Source organism: Oncorhynchus kisutch, linkage group LG28 (assembly GCF_002021735.2).
Source record: "Oncorhynchus kisutch isolate 150728-3 linkage group LG28, Okis_V2, whole genome shotgun sequence".
NCBI lineage: Eukaryota > Metazoa > Chordata > Actinopteri > Salmoniformes > Salmonidae > Oncorhynchus > Oncorhynchus kisutch.
The window spans coordinates 9,535,905-9,551,988 of NC_034201.2; the positions used below are offsets into that span (position 1 = coordinate 9,535,905).

The 16,084-nt window shown below is 43.4% G+C and overlaps 1 protein-coding gene across 1 annotated transcript in view; it reads left to right on the forward strand.

The window, feature by feature from the left end:
- The window catches only part of LOC109873242 (AMME syndrome candidate gene 1 protein), a 38,066-nt gene extending 21,988 nt beyond the window's left edge, over window positions 1-16,078 (forward strand). The window contains exons 3-6 of the mRNA XM_020464865.2: window positions 8,509-8,623; window positions 9,431-9,521; window positions 9,648-9,744; window positions 11,422-16,078. Coding sequence (XP_020320454.1) covers window positions 8,509-8,623; window positions 9,431-9,521; window positions 9,648-9,744; window positions 11,422-11,536 — 418 coding nt within the window. The 3' untranslated portion in view covers window positions 11,537-16,078. The remainder of the gene's footprint in view (window positions 1-8,508; window positions 8,624-9,430; window positions 9,522-9,647; window positions 9,745-11,421) is intronic.
- The last annotated feature ends 6 nt before the right edge of the window (window positions 16,079-16,084 follow it).

Genomic DNA, 16,084 nt, shown 5'->3' on the forward strand with positions numbered 1-16,084 from the left:
GCAGAGCGAACAGTCTGACATTTTTAGGGCTTTCCTCTGACACCGCCTGGTATAGACGTCCTGGATGGCTGGAAGCTTGGCTGTGCGCACTACCCTCTGTATGCCGAGCAGTTGCCATACCAAGCGGGGACGCAACCAGTCACTATTCTCTCGATGGTGCAGCTGTACAACCTTTTGAGGAGCTGAGGTCCCTTGCGAAATCTTTTCAGCCTATAGGCGTTGTCATGCCCCCTTCATGACTGCTTGGGTGTGTTTGGACCATGATAGTTCCTTAGTGATGCGGACACCATGCGGACACCAAGGAACATGAAGCTCTCGACCTGCTCCATTACAGCCCTGTCGACGTAAATGGGGATGCACTCGGCCCTCCTTTTCCTGTAGTCCACAATCGGCTCCTTTGTCTTGCTCACGTTGTGGAAGAGGATGACCTGGCACCACATTGCCAGGTCTCTGACCTCCTCCCTTCTGGCTGTCTCTTTGAAGTTCATCAGGCCTACCACCGTTGTGTCATTGGCAAACTTAATGATGGTGTTGGAGTCGTGCATGGTCACGCAAGGAAGGGACTAAGTACGCACCCCTGAGGGGCCCCCGTGTTGAGAGTCAGCGTGGCGAATGTGTTGCCAATCCTCACCACCTGGGGGCGTCCCGCCAGGAAGTCCAGGATCCAGTTGTGGAGGGAGATGTTCAGTTCCAGGGTTCTTCGCTTAGTGATGAGCTTTGGAGGGCACTATGATGTTGAACGCTGAGCTGTAGTCAATGAACAGCATTCTCACGTAGGTGTTCCTTTTGTCCAGATGGGAAAAGGCAGTGTTGGAGTGCAATAGAGATTGCGTCAATCCTTGGATATGTTGGGGCGGTATGCAAATTGGAGTGGTTTCTGGGATGATGGTGTTGATGTGAGCCATGACCAGCCTTTCAAAGCATTTCATGGCTACAGATGTGAGTGCTACGGGCAATAGTCATTTAGGAAGTTTACCTTGGCGTTCTTGGGCACAGGGACTATGGTGTTCTCTTTGAAACGTGTAGGTATCTCAGACTGGGTCAGGGAGAGGTTAATATTGTGAAGTGAAGACACTTGCCAGCTGGCCAGCGCGTGTTCTGAATAAGTGTCCTGGTAATCCGTCGGACTCGGCGGCCTTGTGAATATTAACTTGTTAAAGTCTTACTGTCAGACAATGTGTGATCCTGCTACGGAGAGCACAGTGGCCCAGAACAGCTGGTGCTCTCATGCATAGTTCAGTGTTGCTTTCCTCGAAGTGAGCATAGAAGGCATTTAGCTTGTGTGGTAGGCTTGCGTCACTGGGCAGCTCGGTGCTGGGTTTCCCTTTTGTAATCCGTGATAATTTACAAGCCCTGCCACATCAGACTAGCGTCTAACGGTGTAGTAGGAGTCGATCTTACTCCTGCATTGACGCTTTGCATGTTTTATGGTTCGTCGGAGGGCGTAGCGGGATTTCTTAAAAGCATCCGGATTAGTGTTCCAGTCCTTAACTACCAGCTCTAGTCTTTAGCTCATTGCGGATGTTGCCTATAATCAATGGCTTCTGGTTGGGTCACTGTGTGGACCATGTCGTCGATGCACTTATTAATAAAGCCGGTGACGGATGTGGTACTCCTCAATGCCATCAGATGAATCCCGAAAAATATTCCAGTCTGTGCTAGTGAAACAGTCCTGTAGCTTAGCCAAATAAGGCCGGTACCGATTAATCGGCCAATTTGAATTTTTAGTGTTTGATTTTTTTTAAATGATTTTTATTTATTTGTAATAATGACAATTACAACAATACTGAATGAACACTTATTTTAACTTAACATAATACATCAATAAAATCTATTTAGCGTCAAATAAATAATGAAACATGTCCAATTTGGTTTAAATAATGCAAAAACAGTGTTGTAAAAGTGCAATATGTGCATGTAAGAAAGCTAACATTTCAGTTCCTTGCTCAGAACATGAGAACATATGAAAGCTGGTGGTTCCTTTTAACATGAGTCTTCAATATTCCCAGGTAAGAAGTTTTAGGTTGTAGTTATTATAGGAATTATAGGACAATTTTTTTCTATACCATTTGTATTTCATATACCTTTGACTATTGGATGTTCCTATCGGCACTTTAGTATTGCCAGTGTACCAGTATAGATTCCATCCCTCTCCTAGCCGAAACCTGGGCTCGAACCAGGAACACATCGACAACAGCCACCCTCGAAGCAGCGTTACCCATGCAGAGCAAGGGGAACAACTACTCCAAGTCTCAGAGCGAGTGACATTTGAAACGCTATTAGCGCTCACCCCGCTAACTAGCTAGCCATTTCACATCGTTACACCAGCCTAATCTCGGGAGTTGATAGGCTTGAAGTCATAAACAGCGCAAACGGAACTCCGTATTTCATTTAACGGATGGCATCCCCAAGTCTAAATATTGCTGTTACATTGCACAACCTTCAATGTTATGTCATCATTACATACAATTCAGGCAAATTAGTTCGCAATGAGCCAGGCGGCCCAAACTGTTGCATATACCCTGACTCTGCGTGCAATGAACGCAAGAGAAGTGACACAATTTCATCAGGTTAATATTGCCTGCTAACCTTTCTTTTAGCTAAATATGTAGGTTAAAAAATATATACTTCTGTGTATTGATTTTAAGAAAGGCATTGATGTTTATGGTTAGGTACACGTTGGAGCAACGACAGTCATTTTTCGCGAATGCGCACTGCACCGATTGTATGCAACGCAGGACACGCTAGATAAACTAGTAATATCATCAACCATGTGCAGTTATAACTAGTGATTATGATTGATTGATTGTTTTTTATAAGATAAGTTTAATGCTAGCTAGCAACTTACCTTGGCTTCTTACTGCATTCGCGTAACAGGCAGGCTCCTCGTGGGGCAGGTGGTTAGAGCGTTGGAGTAGTTAACCGTATGGTTGCAAGATTGAATCCCTGAGCTGACAAGGTAAAAATCTGTCGTTCTGCCCCTGAACAAGGCAGTTAACCCACCGTTCCTAGGCCATCATTGAAAATAAGAATGTGTTCTTAACGGACTTGCCTAGTTAAATAAAGGTGTACATTTTTTAAAACATTTTTATATATCGGCCAAATCGGTGTCCAAAATACAGATTTCCGATTGTTATGAAAACTTGAATCACTTATTGATGTCAGGAGACAGGTTAAAGAAATATTTTTAAGCCTTGAGACAATTGAGACATGGATTGTGTATGTGTGCCATTTGGGGGGTGAATGGGGGAAACAAAATATTTAAGTGCCTTTGAATGAGGTATAGTAGTAGGTGCCAGATGCACCGATTTGTGTCAAGAACTGCAACGCTGCTGGGTTTGTCACGCTCAAGTTTCAAGAATGGTCCACCACCAAAAGGACATCCAGCCAACTTGACACTGTGGGAAGCGTTGCAGCCAGCATCCCAGTGGAATGCGTTCAAGTTTCAAGAATGGTCCACCACCAAAAGGACATCCAGCCAACTTGACACTGTGGGAAGCGTTGGAGCCAGCATCCCAGTGGAATGCGTTCAAGTTTCAAGAATGGTCCACCACCAAAAGGACATCCAGCCAACTTGACACTGTGGGAAGCGTTGGAGCCAGCATCCCAGTGGAATGCGTTCAAGTTTCAAGAATGGTCCACCACCAAAAGGACATCCAGCCAACTTGACACTGTGGGAAGCGTTGGAGCCAGTAGAATGCGTTCAAAACCTTGCCCAACAAATCGAGGCTGTTCGAAGGGCAAAAGGGGGGTGCAACTCAATGTTAGGAAGGTGTTCTTAATGTTTTGTACATAGTGTGTTTATATACAGTACCAGTCAAATGTTTGGACACACCTACTCATTCAAGGGTTTGTTTAATATATCCTACATTGTAAAATAATAGTAAAGAAATCAAAACTATGAAATAACTCATATGGAATCATGTAGTAACCCAAAAAGTGTTTAACAAATCCACATTTTTTAAATATTTGAGGTTCTTCAAATAGCCACCCTTTGCCTTGATAACAGCTTTGCACACGCTTGGCATTCTCTCAACCATCTTTACCTGGTATGCTTTCGAACAGTTTTTGAAGGAGTTCCCACATATGCTGAGCACTTGTTGGCTGCTTTTCCTTCACTCTGCGGTCCAACTCATCCCAAACCATCTCAATTGGGTTGAGGTCGGGTGATTTTGGAGGCCAGGTCAGCTGTTGCAGCACTCCATAACTCTTCTTCTTGGTCAAATAGCCCTTACACAGCCTGCAGGTGTGTTGGGTCATTGTCCTTTTGAAAAACAAATGATAGTCCCACTAAGCGCAAACCAGATGGGATGGCGTATCGCTGCAGAATGCAGTGGTAGCCATGCTGGTTAGGTGTGCCTTGAATTCTAAATAACTCACCGACAGTGTCACCAGCAAAGCACCATCACACCACCACCTCCATGCTTCACGGTGGGAACCACACATGCGTAGTTCATCCGTTCACTTACTCTGTGTCTCACAATGACAAGGCGGAAGGAACCAAAAATCTCAAATATGGACTCATCAGACATATTTCCACCTGTCTCATGTCCATTGCTTGTGTTTCTTGGCCCAGGCAAGTCTCTTCTTATTGGTGTCCTTTAGTAGTGGTTTCTTTGCAGCAATTCGACCATGAATGCCTGATTCACGCAGTCTCCTCTGGACAGTTGATGTTGAGATGTTATTTGGGCTGCAATTTCTGAAGCTGGTAACTCTAATGAACTTAACCTCTGCAGCAGAGAACTCTGGATCTTCCTTTCCTGTGGCTGTCCTCATGAGAGCCAGTTTCATCATAGCGCTTGATGGTTTTTGCGACTGCACTTGAAGGAACTTTCAAAGTTCTTGAAATGTTCCTTATTGACTGACCTTTAGGTCCTAAAGTAATGGACTGTCATTTCTCTTTGCTTATTTGAGCTGTTCTTGCCATAGTATGGATTTGGTCTTTTACCAAATAGAGCTATTTTCTGTATACCACCAATACCTTGTCACAACACAACTGATTGGCTCAAACGCATTAAGACAGAAAGAAATTCTGTTAATTGAAATGCATTTCAGGTGACTACCTCATGCAACTGGTTGAGGGAATAGTAAGAGTTCAAAGCTGTCATCAAGGCAAAGGGTGGCTACTTTGAAGACTCTCATATAAAATATATTTTGATTTGTTTAAAAAAAAATGTGTGTGTTTTTTTTGTGGTTACTACATGATTCGTAGGGGCGGCAGGTAGCCTAGTGGTTAGAGCATTGGGCCAGTAACCAAAAGGTTGCTAGATCGAATCCCCGAGCTGACAAGGTCAAAATCTGTCGTTCTGCCCCTGATCATTGCAGTTAACCCACCGTTCCTAGGCTGTCATTGTAAATAAGAATTTGTTCTTAACTTATGGCTGGGGGGCAGTATTGAGTAGGTTGGATGAATAAGGTGCCCAGAGTAAACGACCTGCTCCTCAGTCTCAGTTGCTAATATATGCATGTTATTATTAGTATGGGATAGAAAACACTCTGAATTTGGATTTTTCTCAGGTTTTCGCCTGCCATATGAGTTCTGTTAAACTGTTTGAATGATGTCTGTGAGTATAACAGAAATCATATGGCAGGCGAAAACCTGAGAGAAATCCAAATTCAGAGTGTTTTCTATCCAATACTAATAATAACATGCATATATTACAATCTGGGACAGAGTAGGAGGCAGTTCACTCTGGGCACGCTATTCATCCAAAAGTGAAAATGCTGCCCCCTGCCCCCGGTTAATGCAACCGCTGTGTCAGATTTGTAAAAAACTTTATGGAAAAAGCAAACCATGCAATAATCTGAGTACGGCGCTCAGACACAAAAACAAGCCATGCAGATACCCGCCATGTTGTGGAGTCAACAGAAGTCAGAAATAGCATTATAAATATTCACTTAACTTTGATGATCTTCATCAGAATGCACTCCCAGGAATCCCAGTTCCACAATAAATGTTTGTTTTGTTCGATAAAGTCCATTTATGTCCAAATACCTCCTTTTTGTTCCCGTTTAGTACACAATCCAAACTCATGAGGCACAGGCAAGTCCAGTCGAAAGTCATATTACAGTTCGTTGAAACATGTCAAACGAAGTATAGAATCAATCTTTAGGATGTTTTTATCATAAATCTTCAATAATGTTTCAACCGGAGAATTCCTTTGTCTGTAGAAATGCAATGGAACGCAGCTAACTCTCACGGGAGTGCGCGAGACTGAGCTCATGACACACTGCCAGATCAGATCACTGAATCAGCTCTCATTCCCCCCTCCTTCACAGTACAAGCCTCCAACAAGGTTCTAAAGACCATTGACATCTAGTGGAAGCATTAGGAAGTGCAATATGACCCCATAGCACTGTGTATTCGTTAGGCAATGACGTGAAAAACTACACACCTCAGATTTCCCACTTCCTGGTTGGATTTTTTTCTCAGGTTTTTGCCTGCCATATGAGTTCTGTTATACTCACAGACATCAATGAAACAGTTTTAGAAACTTCAGTGTTTTCTATCCAAATCTACTAATTATATGCATATTCTAGCTTCTCGGCCTGAGTAGCAGGCAATTTACTCTGGGCACCTTATTCATCCAAGCCACTCAGTACTGCCCCCCAGTCCCAAAGAAGTTAACTGACTTGCCTAGTTAAATAAAAAAAGGAGGATACCTAGTCAACTACACAACTGAATGCCTTCAATTGAAATGTGTCTTCCGCATTTAACCCAACCCCTCTGAATCAGAGAGGAGCGGAGGGCTGCCTTATCAACATCCACGTCTTCGGCGCCCAGGGAACAGTGTGTTAACTGACTTGCACAGGGGCAGAATGACAGATTTTTACCTTGTCAGCTCGGGGATTCGATACAGCAACCTTATGTGTTATTTCATAGTTTTGTTGTCTTCACTATTATTTTACAACGTAGAAAATAGTAAAAAAATAAAGATCCTGGAATGAGGTGTTCAAACTGACTATTTATATTGTGTGTACTATGTGTACACTGTATGTATGTATGTATGTGTGGTTATGTATGTATGCACGTCTTCAAATGGCTAGATTCGGCAATTTCAGCAACCCCCGTTGCTGATGGATTTATAAAATGTAGCATACAGCGATGGAATCTCCATAGACAAACATTGGCAGTAGAATGGCCTTACTGAAGATCTCAGTGACTTTCAACCTAGCACCGTCAAATGATGCCACCTTTCCAACAAGTCACTTAGTCAAATATCTGTCCTGGTCAACTTTAAGTGCTGTTATTGTGAAGTGGAAACTTCTAGCAGCAACAACGGCTCAGCCACAAAGTGGTAGGCTGCACAAGCTCACAGAATCAGACTGCCAAGTGTTGAAACGCGTAGCGTGTAAAAATCGTCGGCCCTTGATTGCAACACCCACTCCCGAGTTCCAAACGGACTCTGGAAGCAACGTCAGCACAATAACTATTCGTTGGGAGCTTCGTGAAATGGGTTTCCATGGCCGAGCAGCCGCACACAAGCCTTAGATCGCCATGCCAAGCGCCGGCTGGAGTGGTGTGAAGATCGCCACCATTGGACTATGGAGCAGGGGAAACACCTTCTCTGGAGTGATGAATCTTGCTTCACCATCTGGCAGTTTTGACAGACGAATCTGGATTTGGCGGGTGCCAGGAGAACGCTACCTGTGACTGAATGGAAGCAAGTCCCCGCAGCAATGTTCCAACATCTAGTGGAAATCCTTCCCAGAAGAGTGGAGGCTGTTATAGCAGCAAAGGGAGAACCAACTCCATATTAATGCCCATGATTTTGGAATGAGATGTTCGACAAGCAGGTGTCCATATACTTTTGGTGGTGTGTGTGTGTGTGTGTGTGTAACCTATGTGGTTCGAGCCCTGAATGCTGATTGGCTGAAAGCTGTTGTATATCAGACTGTACTACGGGTATGACAAAACATTTTTTACATTTTTAATGCTCTAATTATGTTGGTAAACAGTTTATAATAGCAATAAGGAACCTCGGGTTTGTGGTATATGGCTGCATTGCGTCGTGACAAATAACAGCCCTTAGCTGTGGTTTATTGGCCAAATACCACACCCCCTCTGGCCTTATTGCTTAAATATATTCCGGACTCTGACATTGCTCGTTGTGATATTATTATAATTTTTTTTGGATTATGTGCGTATTATTACTGCACTGTTGGCGCTACAAACACAAGCGTTTCGCTGCATCTGTGACCAATAAACATACAGTTTATTTGATTTGAATCATGGAAGATGTCACTTAAAGGCTATTGCCATCTGTCTTCTGAAAGGATAAAGAAATATGCTTTCAGGGCTTCCTTTATTTAAATGTTCTCTTACCAAAGAGATTTGATCTTTATTTTCATTATAACCATAATGCCCTCAGCTTAGTGTGAGATGAAATGCAAATATAACTTTGGGTAGACATTGTCCTTGATAATCTGTTGGTCTTCCAGTTGGAACTGGTTCAAAGTAATGATGCTTATTTTCGCCCTAAACGTCCCGTGCCTTTGTCTCCACAGTGCCCTTAAAGACAGCCGTTTTCCTCCCATGACGAGGGACGAGCTGCCACGCCTCTTCTGCTCAGTGTCTCTGCTCACCAACTTCGAGGACGTCGGTGATTACCTTGACTGGGAGGTAAGAGACTGAAACAAGACAGGTAGCTATTAATTCATCTTATGCAATACTCTTCAGTCATTGATTTTGAATTGAAATGAAATGGCCTTCACATATGTGAATCCAGCAGTTTAGATTGCCTGTGCCCCGGAGAGCAGTACACTTCCCACACAGAGCACACTGTAAAATACAATCTCCAGTGTGAAGTAGAGATGAGAATTGGATACGGGAAGGGCTCTGCTGCAGTGGCACCTTCATGTCCTGAATGAACTGGACCCCATTGCAGCCTTGAGATTCATACTGCAAGGATGATTTAGGCAGACAATCAGCACACACACACACAGGCAATATGTCTTCGTGGTGAGGACATAAGCAGTCACCTTGTTGACCCAGATGGGCTATACTGCAGGGAGTGGGCCCCAGGGGGGTAGGGTGCAACAAGGGTTGTGACGTGGGTTGGTGAATTGTGTATCACCTACCGGTTTGGATTATAATGGGAACAATCCGCTGAGCTACCTTGACTGGATCGTGGCCCTGCGCCGAGTGTGCTGGTTTACAGGGACACATCCTGTCTCCTCTATCCATTCACTCTCTTATTACCGTGGCCCTCCATTCCTCACCCTAAACCTCCAATTCCCTCGCAGTCTCTCACCCCCCCTTCACACAACGGAATCCAGTAGGTTAGGCTTAGTGCAGCAAGACATATTTAGGCATTCTAGTCGGTTGGACAGTGGCCGAAGACATGTAGTTCGTATAGATATTTCTCTCTGTTGGTCCTGTCATTAAAGTGATGTCTCTTCTTCTCTCTCTCCTTTCTCTGGCCTGTAGGTGGGTGTTCATGGCATTAGGATAGAGTTTTTCAATGAAAAAGGATCAAAGCGCACCGCCACCTACCTACCAGAGGTCGCAAAAGAGCAAGGTAAGTGGAATCCTGTGTCCACCTTTATGATCTCTGAATGACTGGAGGTCTTTGTTGTAGAGAGAAGTGGTATTCAAGGGGGACATAAAGGGGGATATTCAAGAGGAATCAACCTTCTCTGTGCAGGATGGGACCACATTCAGACCATAGATTCCTTACTACGAAAGGGAGGCTACAAAGCTCCCATCACAAATGACTTCAGGAAGACCATTAAGTTGACCAGGTAAGAGGCTGCTCTCCTTTCACACCGGATGCTGTCTGACTTCCACTGCTGGCTTTGGTTTTGCCTTAACCTCTCTAGGGCAGAGGTTCCGCTAGTGGAACCCCCCGACAACATTCTGCTGAAAAGGCAGCGCGCGAAATTCAAAAATATATTTTAGAAATATGTAACTTTCACACATTAACAAGTCCAATACAGCAAATGAAAGATAAACATCTTTTTAATCTACCCATCGTGTCCGATTTCAAAAATGCTTTACAGCGAACACACAACATATGATTGTTAGGTCATAGCCAAGTCAAAAAAACACAGCCATTTTTCCAGCCAAAGTTAGGAGTCACAAAAAGCAGGAATATAGATCAAAATGCTCGCTAACCTTTGATCTTCATCAGATGACACTCATAGGACATCATGTTACACAATACATGTATGTATTGTTCGATAATGTGTATATTTATATCCAAAAATCTCAGTTTACATTGGCGCGTTACGTGCAGTAATGTTTTGATTCCAAAACATCCGGTGATTTTGCAGAAATATTCATAATAAACATTGATAAAAGATACAACTGTTATTCACAGAATTAAAGATAGACTTCTCCTTAATGCAACCGCTAAAATAAATAAACTTTACGGAAAAAGCATAATCTGAGAACGGCGCTCAGAGCCCAAAACAGCCAGAGGAATATCTGCCATTTTGGAGTCAACAAAGTTAGAAACAATACCATAAATATTCACTTACCTTTGATCTTCATCAGAAGGCACTCCCAGGAATCCCAGTTTGACAATAAATGACTGATTTATTCCATAAAGTCCATCATTTATGTCCAAATAGCCACTTGTTGTTAGCGTGTTCAGCCCAGTAATCCATCTTCATGAGGCGCAGGCACTTCGTCCAGACAGAAACTCAAAAGATTCCGTTACAGTCCTTTAGAAACATGTCAAACGATATATGGAATCAATCTTTAGGATGTTTTTAACATAAAACATCAATAATGTTCCAACCGGAGAATGAAGAAAAGCACTGGAACGAGAGGTAACGCTGTCGGGAGCGCGCGTCATGAGACCAAGGCACTCTGCCAGACCACTGACTCAAAGAGGTCTCATGAGCCCCTCCTTTATAGTAGAATCCTCATTCAAGTTTCTAAAGACGGTTGACATCTTGTGGAAGCCATTGGAAGTGCAACTTTATCCATATCTCAATGTGTATTCGGTAGGCCAAGCTTTGAAAAACTACAAACCTCAGATGTCCCACTTCCTGGTTGGATTTTTCTCAGGTTTTCCCCTGTCATATGAGTTCTGTTATACTCACAGACATCATTTCTAACCGATACTAATAATAATATGCATATATTAGCATCTGGGACAGAGTAGGAGGCAGTTCACTCTGGGCACGCTATTCATCCAAAAGTGAAAATGCTGCCCCCTATCCCAAAAAGGTTAAGTGTAAATTCTGGAAGTGGAAGTGCTGCTCACTACTGGGAATATGTGACTGGTGCATAATTACTGTAGGTGACCCTCCCAACGCCCACCATGGTCCTGTTTGCCACTGTACCTCCAGGGAGATCAGTGAACGATTACTGCTAGATCATAGCAGCATTAGGAGGTAGAGATTGAGGTGCCGCTGCCAGGTAAGTTGGGGTAACTGTGCCTTCTCTAACTTCTCTCTCCTCCTGCTCAGGTACCGTAGCGAGAAGATGACGATGAGCTATGCGGAGTACATCGCCCACCGCCAGCACCATCACTATCAGAACGGCATCGGGCATCCTCTACCACCATACAACCATTATTCCTGACAGCGAGCCGCATGACCAATCACTGAACCTCTCTGCGGACCTTTTCCCAGGAGAGCCCGCCCCCTCCTGGTCTAGCTATCTCTACTACTGTACCATTTTATGATGATAGTTTCCGTTGCCATGCTGACGCTCTCCCAGACGTTGACGTGGCAACGGGTGGCAAAATAAGCATAAATTGATAATGACGAGAAAAAACAAACCTTTTTTCCCTTTTTATCCTCCTATTGATTTAGTTTTTGCAGCATATATATTGATATCTATAACCCCTTTCGTTCATATTTTTGACAAGTAAACGAATACTAGATTTTCTTGAACTTTGATTATTTTCAAAGAATCCTAATCAGGTTTTTGATTCTGTGGATGGAAGCAAGTCATATATGGTGGACTAGTCTTGCATAATGGTATATGCTCATATTTTGTGTAGGCTTTTCTACAGTGTTCCCTTCTATTAGGAAAATGTGTTTTTCTGTTGAATCCTTTCTTAGTAGCCTGATTGACATTGTGCGTATCATGTAGCAAGCCATCAGCAGTTCTGGAAGGTTGCATCATTTCCTCAATTTTGCGATTCCTCTCAAAGTATTGACTGTTAAGGTTGGTTTGGCCTTTGTAAACCGTTGTAGTGATGTAATTGAGTAGATGTTGGGACGTGTATACCCAAGATTTTACATTGTGGGGTTGTGATGCCACAAACAATATTAGCTGGTCTTTATTGCGTTACCCTTCAAACCTGTTTGCTCTTCTGTGTGTGGTTAGCCGTTAAGTGCACATCTGACAGGACATTGAAACTGCCACATTAAATTAGGAATAGGATCATGTCAAAATATTTCCCTCGATGCTTGACAGAGCCTTTCATTTCCACCGGAGTGTTCATGGTGTTTTTGAGAAACACTTCTAGACTTCATTTTTTAATTTATTTTTTAAATTGAACCTTTATTTAACTTGGCAAGTTCTTATTTACAATGACGGCCTACACGGGACAATTGTGCGCTGCCCTATGGGGACTCCCAATCATGGCCGGTTGTGATACAGCCTGGATTTGAACCAGGGCGTATAATGATGCCTCAAGCACTGAGATGCAGTGGCTTAGACCGCTGCGCCACTCTGAAACTTGAATTGAATTTGTCCGGCTACAGTTGTTATTTTCCCCTCTCATTAAAACTTGGGAAATGTATGGAGGAAGCTTCAAATTAGGTTCTGTTCTTTGTCATTTTGAATCGGGCGAGGAATGAATGTGATGTACAGGGCTGGAGGATGTGGTTGGGTGGGAGAGTTGACTGCAGAGTACAGATAAATAATGATCCAAGTCATTGACCTCTGAGAAAAAGGCCTTCGTCCTGTTATTCCATGCCAGTTGGTTTGAGAGGAAAAACCAATGAATGAGACTGGAGTCTAGTGACGGGCACATGCTAAAACTACTACAAGCCATATTCTCTTTTTAATGCGTGCTTTGTAAGAGTGGTCGTCTTTTGCTGTTTGCTTTTCTCCCCTCTAATAAGTAACTTCTCCGTGTTTACTTCCTCTACGAGTCAACTTTATTCTGGTGGCTTTGGTCCCAAAAGTTGTGTTTCACCTCCGATTGTGCTCTGTGCTTGGTCCTGGTTAGGAATCTGGGCCTGTGAGACATTCTCTGGCCTTCCTCTAGTTACTCTGTGGACATGGGTTAGCATCAAGGTTTGAACTCCTTTGTCCTGTTTGTGGCCTCCTCACCTCCAATGTTTACATCCACATATGTTACATGCTTGATGACTGCCCGGTTGCCATAGATGTGCACTTTCATGTGCTCTCGTCAAACGTTAGGAGCTGCTGTGGAGGCTACTGGACTGAGTAGCAAGCTATAGTTAAACCCCTGACTCTGATCGTCGTCGGTTAAGTTGTTCAAATCACCCCTCCGTTATTTCCTCTTCATGACATGCTGCTGTTGAGGTGCTTGCTGGTTTCAGGACAAGTTACTCCCCATCTCTGTGCCACTAGAAACCATGCATAGGTTGTTGGTCTGTCTTGTCAGCTGGTTTGCAGCAGCTTCTGGCTGAGTTGGTGGGAACTGACGCAGAGGGAACTAGTAAAGGGTGGATCAAGCTGCATTTAATCAAACTCTACATAAAGAGCCAGGGCTTTTAAAGGAGCAGGGAAGACATTTCCCCTCCCCCTCTTAGTATTCTTCATTGTCAGTCACATCCACGTCCAGTAGTTGGTATGTTTTAACAAGTGTCGTTGAGGGTTATCTCGTGACCTCTGTGTAGTGTACAGGATTTGATTTGTGTTTTTTTTGTGGTGACTGACAGTTTTGAAGGGTGCTTGTAAAAAAATAACAAAATAAACTTATTTTCGTAACAGCCTTTACCAACTGACAGTAGGGTAACTCATTTAATTTAATTTTTATATGCAAAATGTTAAGGGCTTTTGGCACTCCATCCACAGTAACCTGAAATGACCCAGATTTCAGTTGTGTTGCCTTAAGGAATGATTAAATAAATATGGACCGGTAAAATGGTGCCCTGAGTGTTCCTCTGTCCCGTACTGTTGTCTAACCCTGACCTCAACCTACAGGGCAGTGAAGGTGAACCGGATTCACCCATTCACCCTCGGATAGACACATTATCGAGGTGGGAGGCAGATGGGAACCTTTTGTGGTCAGACAGGCTACTTCATTAATATAGCCTAGTGTAGAAGTGGTTCAGGTGAGCTCATCTCACCTGTTTACTGTGGTTCCCTGCTCAGAGATTGGATGGCCTTTCCATCATATCCTCTTGGGGTCAGGGAACTGATGCCTCAGACCATGCTGCTTAGTAATATTGACAGGACAAATTGGCCTACTTAAAGAGATATTTTGCCCTTGTAGTTTGTCACAAAAACAGTTTTCAGAGAACTGTGGGAAAAGCTATCCTTGCTGCTGAACAGTCAGGTACCCATTTTCTGGTCCATTAAATACAGCACAACCTGAACTTTTTCTGGTCATGCTGCAAAACCAAGTCCACCGCTGTCTTTTACATGCTTGCTGATTTATATGTATACACAAATGCAATCCATTCTGTTGCATGTGTGCATGTGTATAAAACATGCAGAATGGTTAAATCCATGACATGCTTGATCTACGCTGTAGAGACTCATAACTCGTTAAAAAGAGAAAATAAATAAAATGGTGCTATTGGACCTCGTGTTGGGGCGGTCGCGGGTTTCGTGACTGGTCATGCGGACTCATCGATCATATCCAACGTATTATCCTTGATATATGCAGATCTGTTCAACAGGTGTTTTTTCCCTACCAGTGTAAGTCAACACCCTGCAGGTTTGAAAGGACAAGAAGTCCCAACTAACCCCCCTTCTCTACTCCCAACTCCCCGGCCCTGCCTCATGGCTTTGGGGTTGAAGGTGATATCTGGTTCAGTAGATGGTGTCATCAGAAGGGAACATTCTCTCCTGCGCTGGGACAGTAAAGAGTGGGAGTGAACAGGGCTGTCACCCCTGACACTCCATCGTAGGCCCTTTCCTTGCCCAGCCCACGACTGGATGTTCCAACAACACTTCATGTTTTACCTCTGTGTTAAATCGTTGTTACAGCTGTCCTGTACCCTATACTCATCCATGGGGTTAATTAAGAGCTTAAAGGAAAGGTTCTGACTGAAGGCTCTCTCAACTCTGGCTCAAAGGAAGTCCAGCATTTTTAGCCTTCTTGAATATTGTCATGCATGTACAGTAAGTCTCTGTAACAGTGGTTTCTTTAAGCCAAAGGCCATGTTGCGACTTGGCTGGACATGAGGGTGGGTTTAACTGGCAGGTTTAGTGACAGCCGGACGAGTGCTGACGTCATCAGGATGCTCACATAATTATTGCATAATGTTTGAGACCATTTGTTATCATTAATGTATATCAGAGGAGCCTGGTGGGAGGAGCTATTGGAAGATGGGCTCATTGCAATAAATGTAATGCTATCAAACATATAGAAAACACGTTTGACAATGTGCCTGTCCTCCTATAGCTCCTCCCACCAGCCTCCTCTGAAGTATGTTCACATGGAAATGACTGGAAGTTTTCTTTTTTTTAACCTCAAGTCAAGATTCATGAATACCAGTCAGATGTGATTCTGACTGCTCATTTGCAGCACACCTCTGCCCATTGTTCATACTGACACAACTAGGATAATGTTAAAGACATAATGTCATTTGGTTCCATACCAGGGTTATGGTTTAGTCCCAGCATTCCTTGTATGTGTATGCATATATCTTTGTTGAATGCTTAAGCTCATATAACCTTTTGTATGTTCGACCGAACCAAAGATGCCTCTGGCCACGTCCACATGCTGCTCTTCAGGCCTGGCTTCCTGTCCTTCCAAAAAACACCCCTGCAAGAGACAAAATGACTTCTTTTTCCCCCGTCTTTTTCTTTTTTTGTACGATTTCTAACTTTCTTTCTTTAGCAACTGCTTATTCAATGACTTTTTTTTATTCTGTTTGAAGCCTTACCAGGCATCAAGGATAGTGAAATTACCTGGTTGCACAGTTTATTTTGTCAGATTATTTTCATTATAATTTGTGCAACAAAAAATAAAAC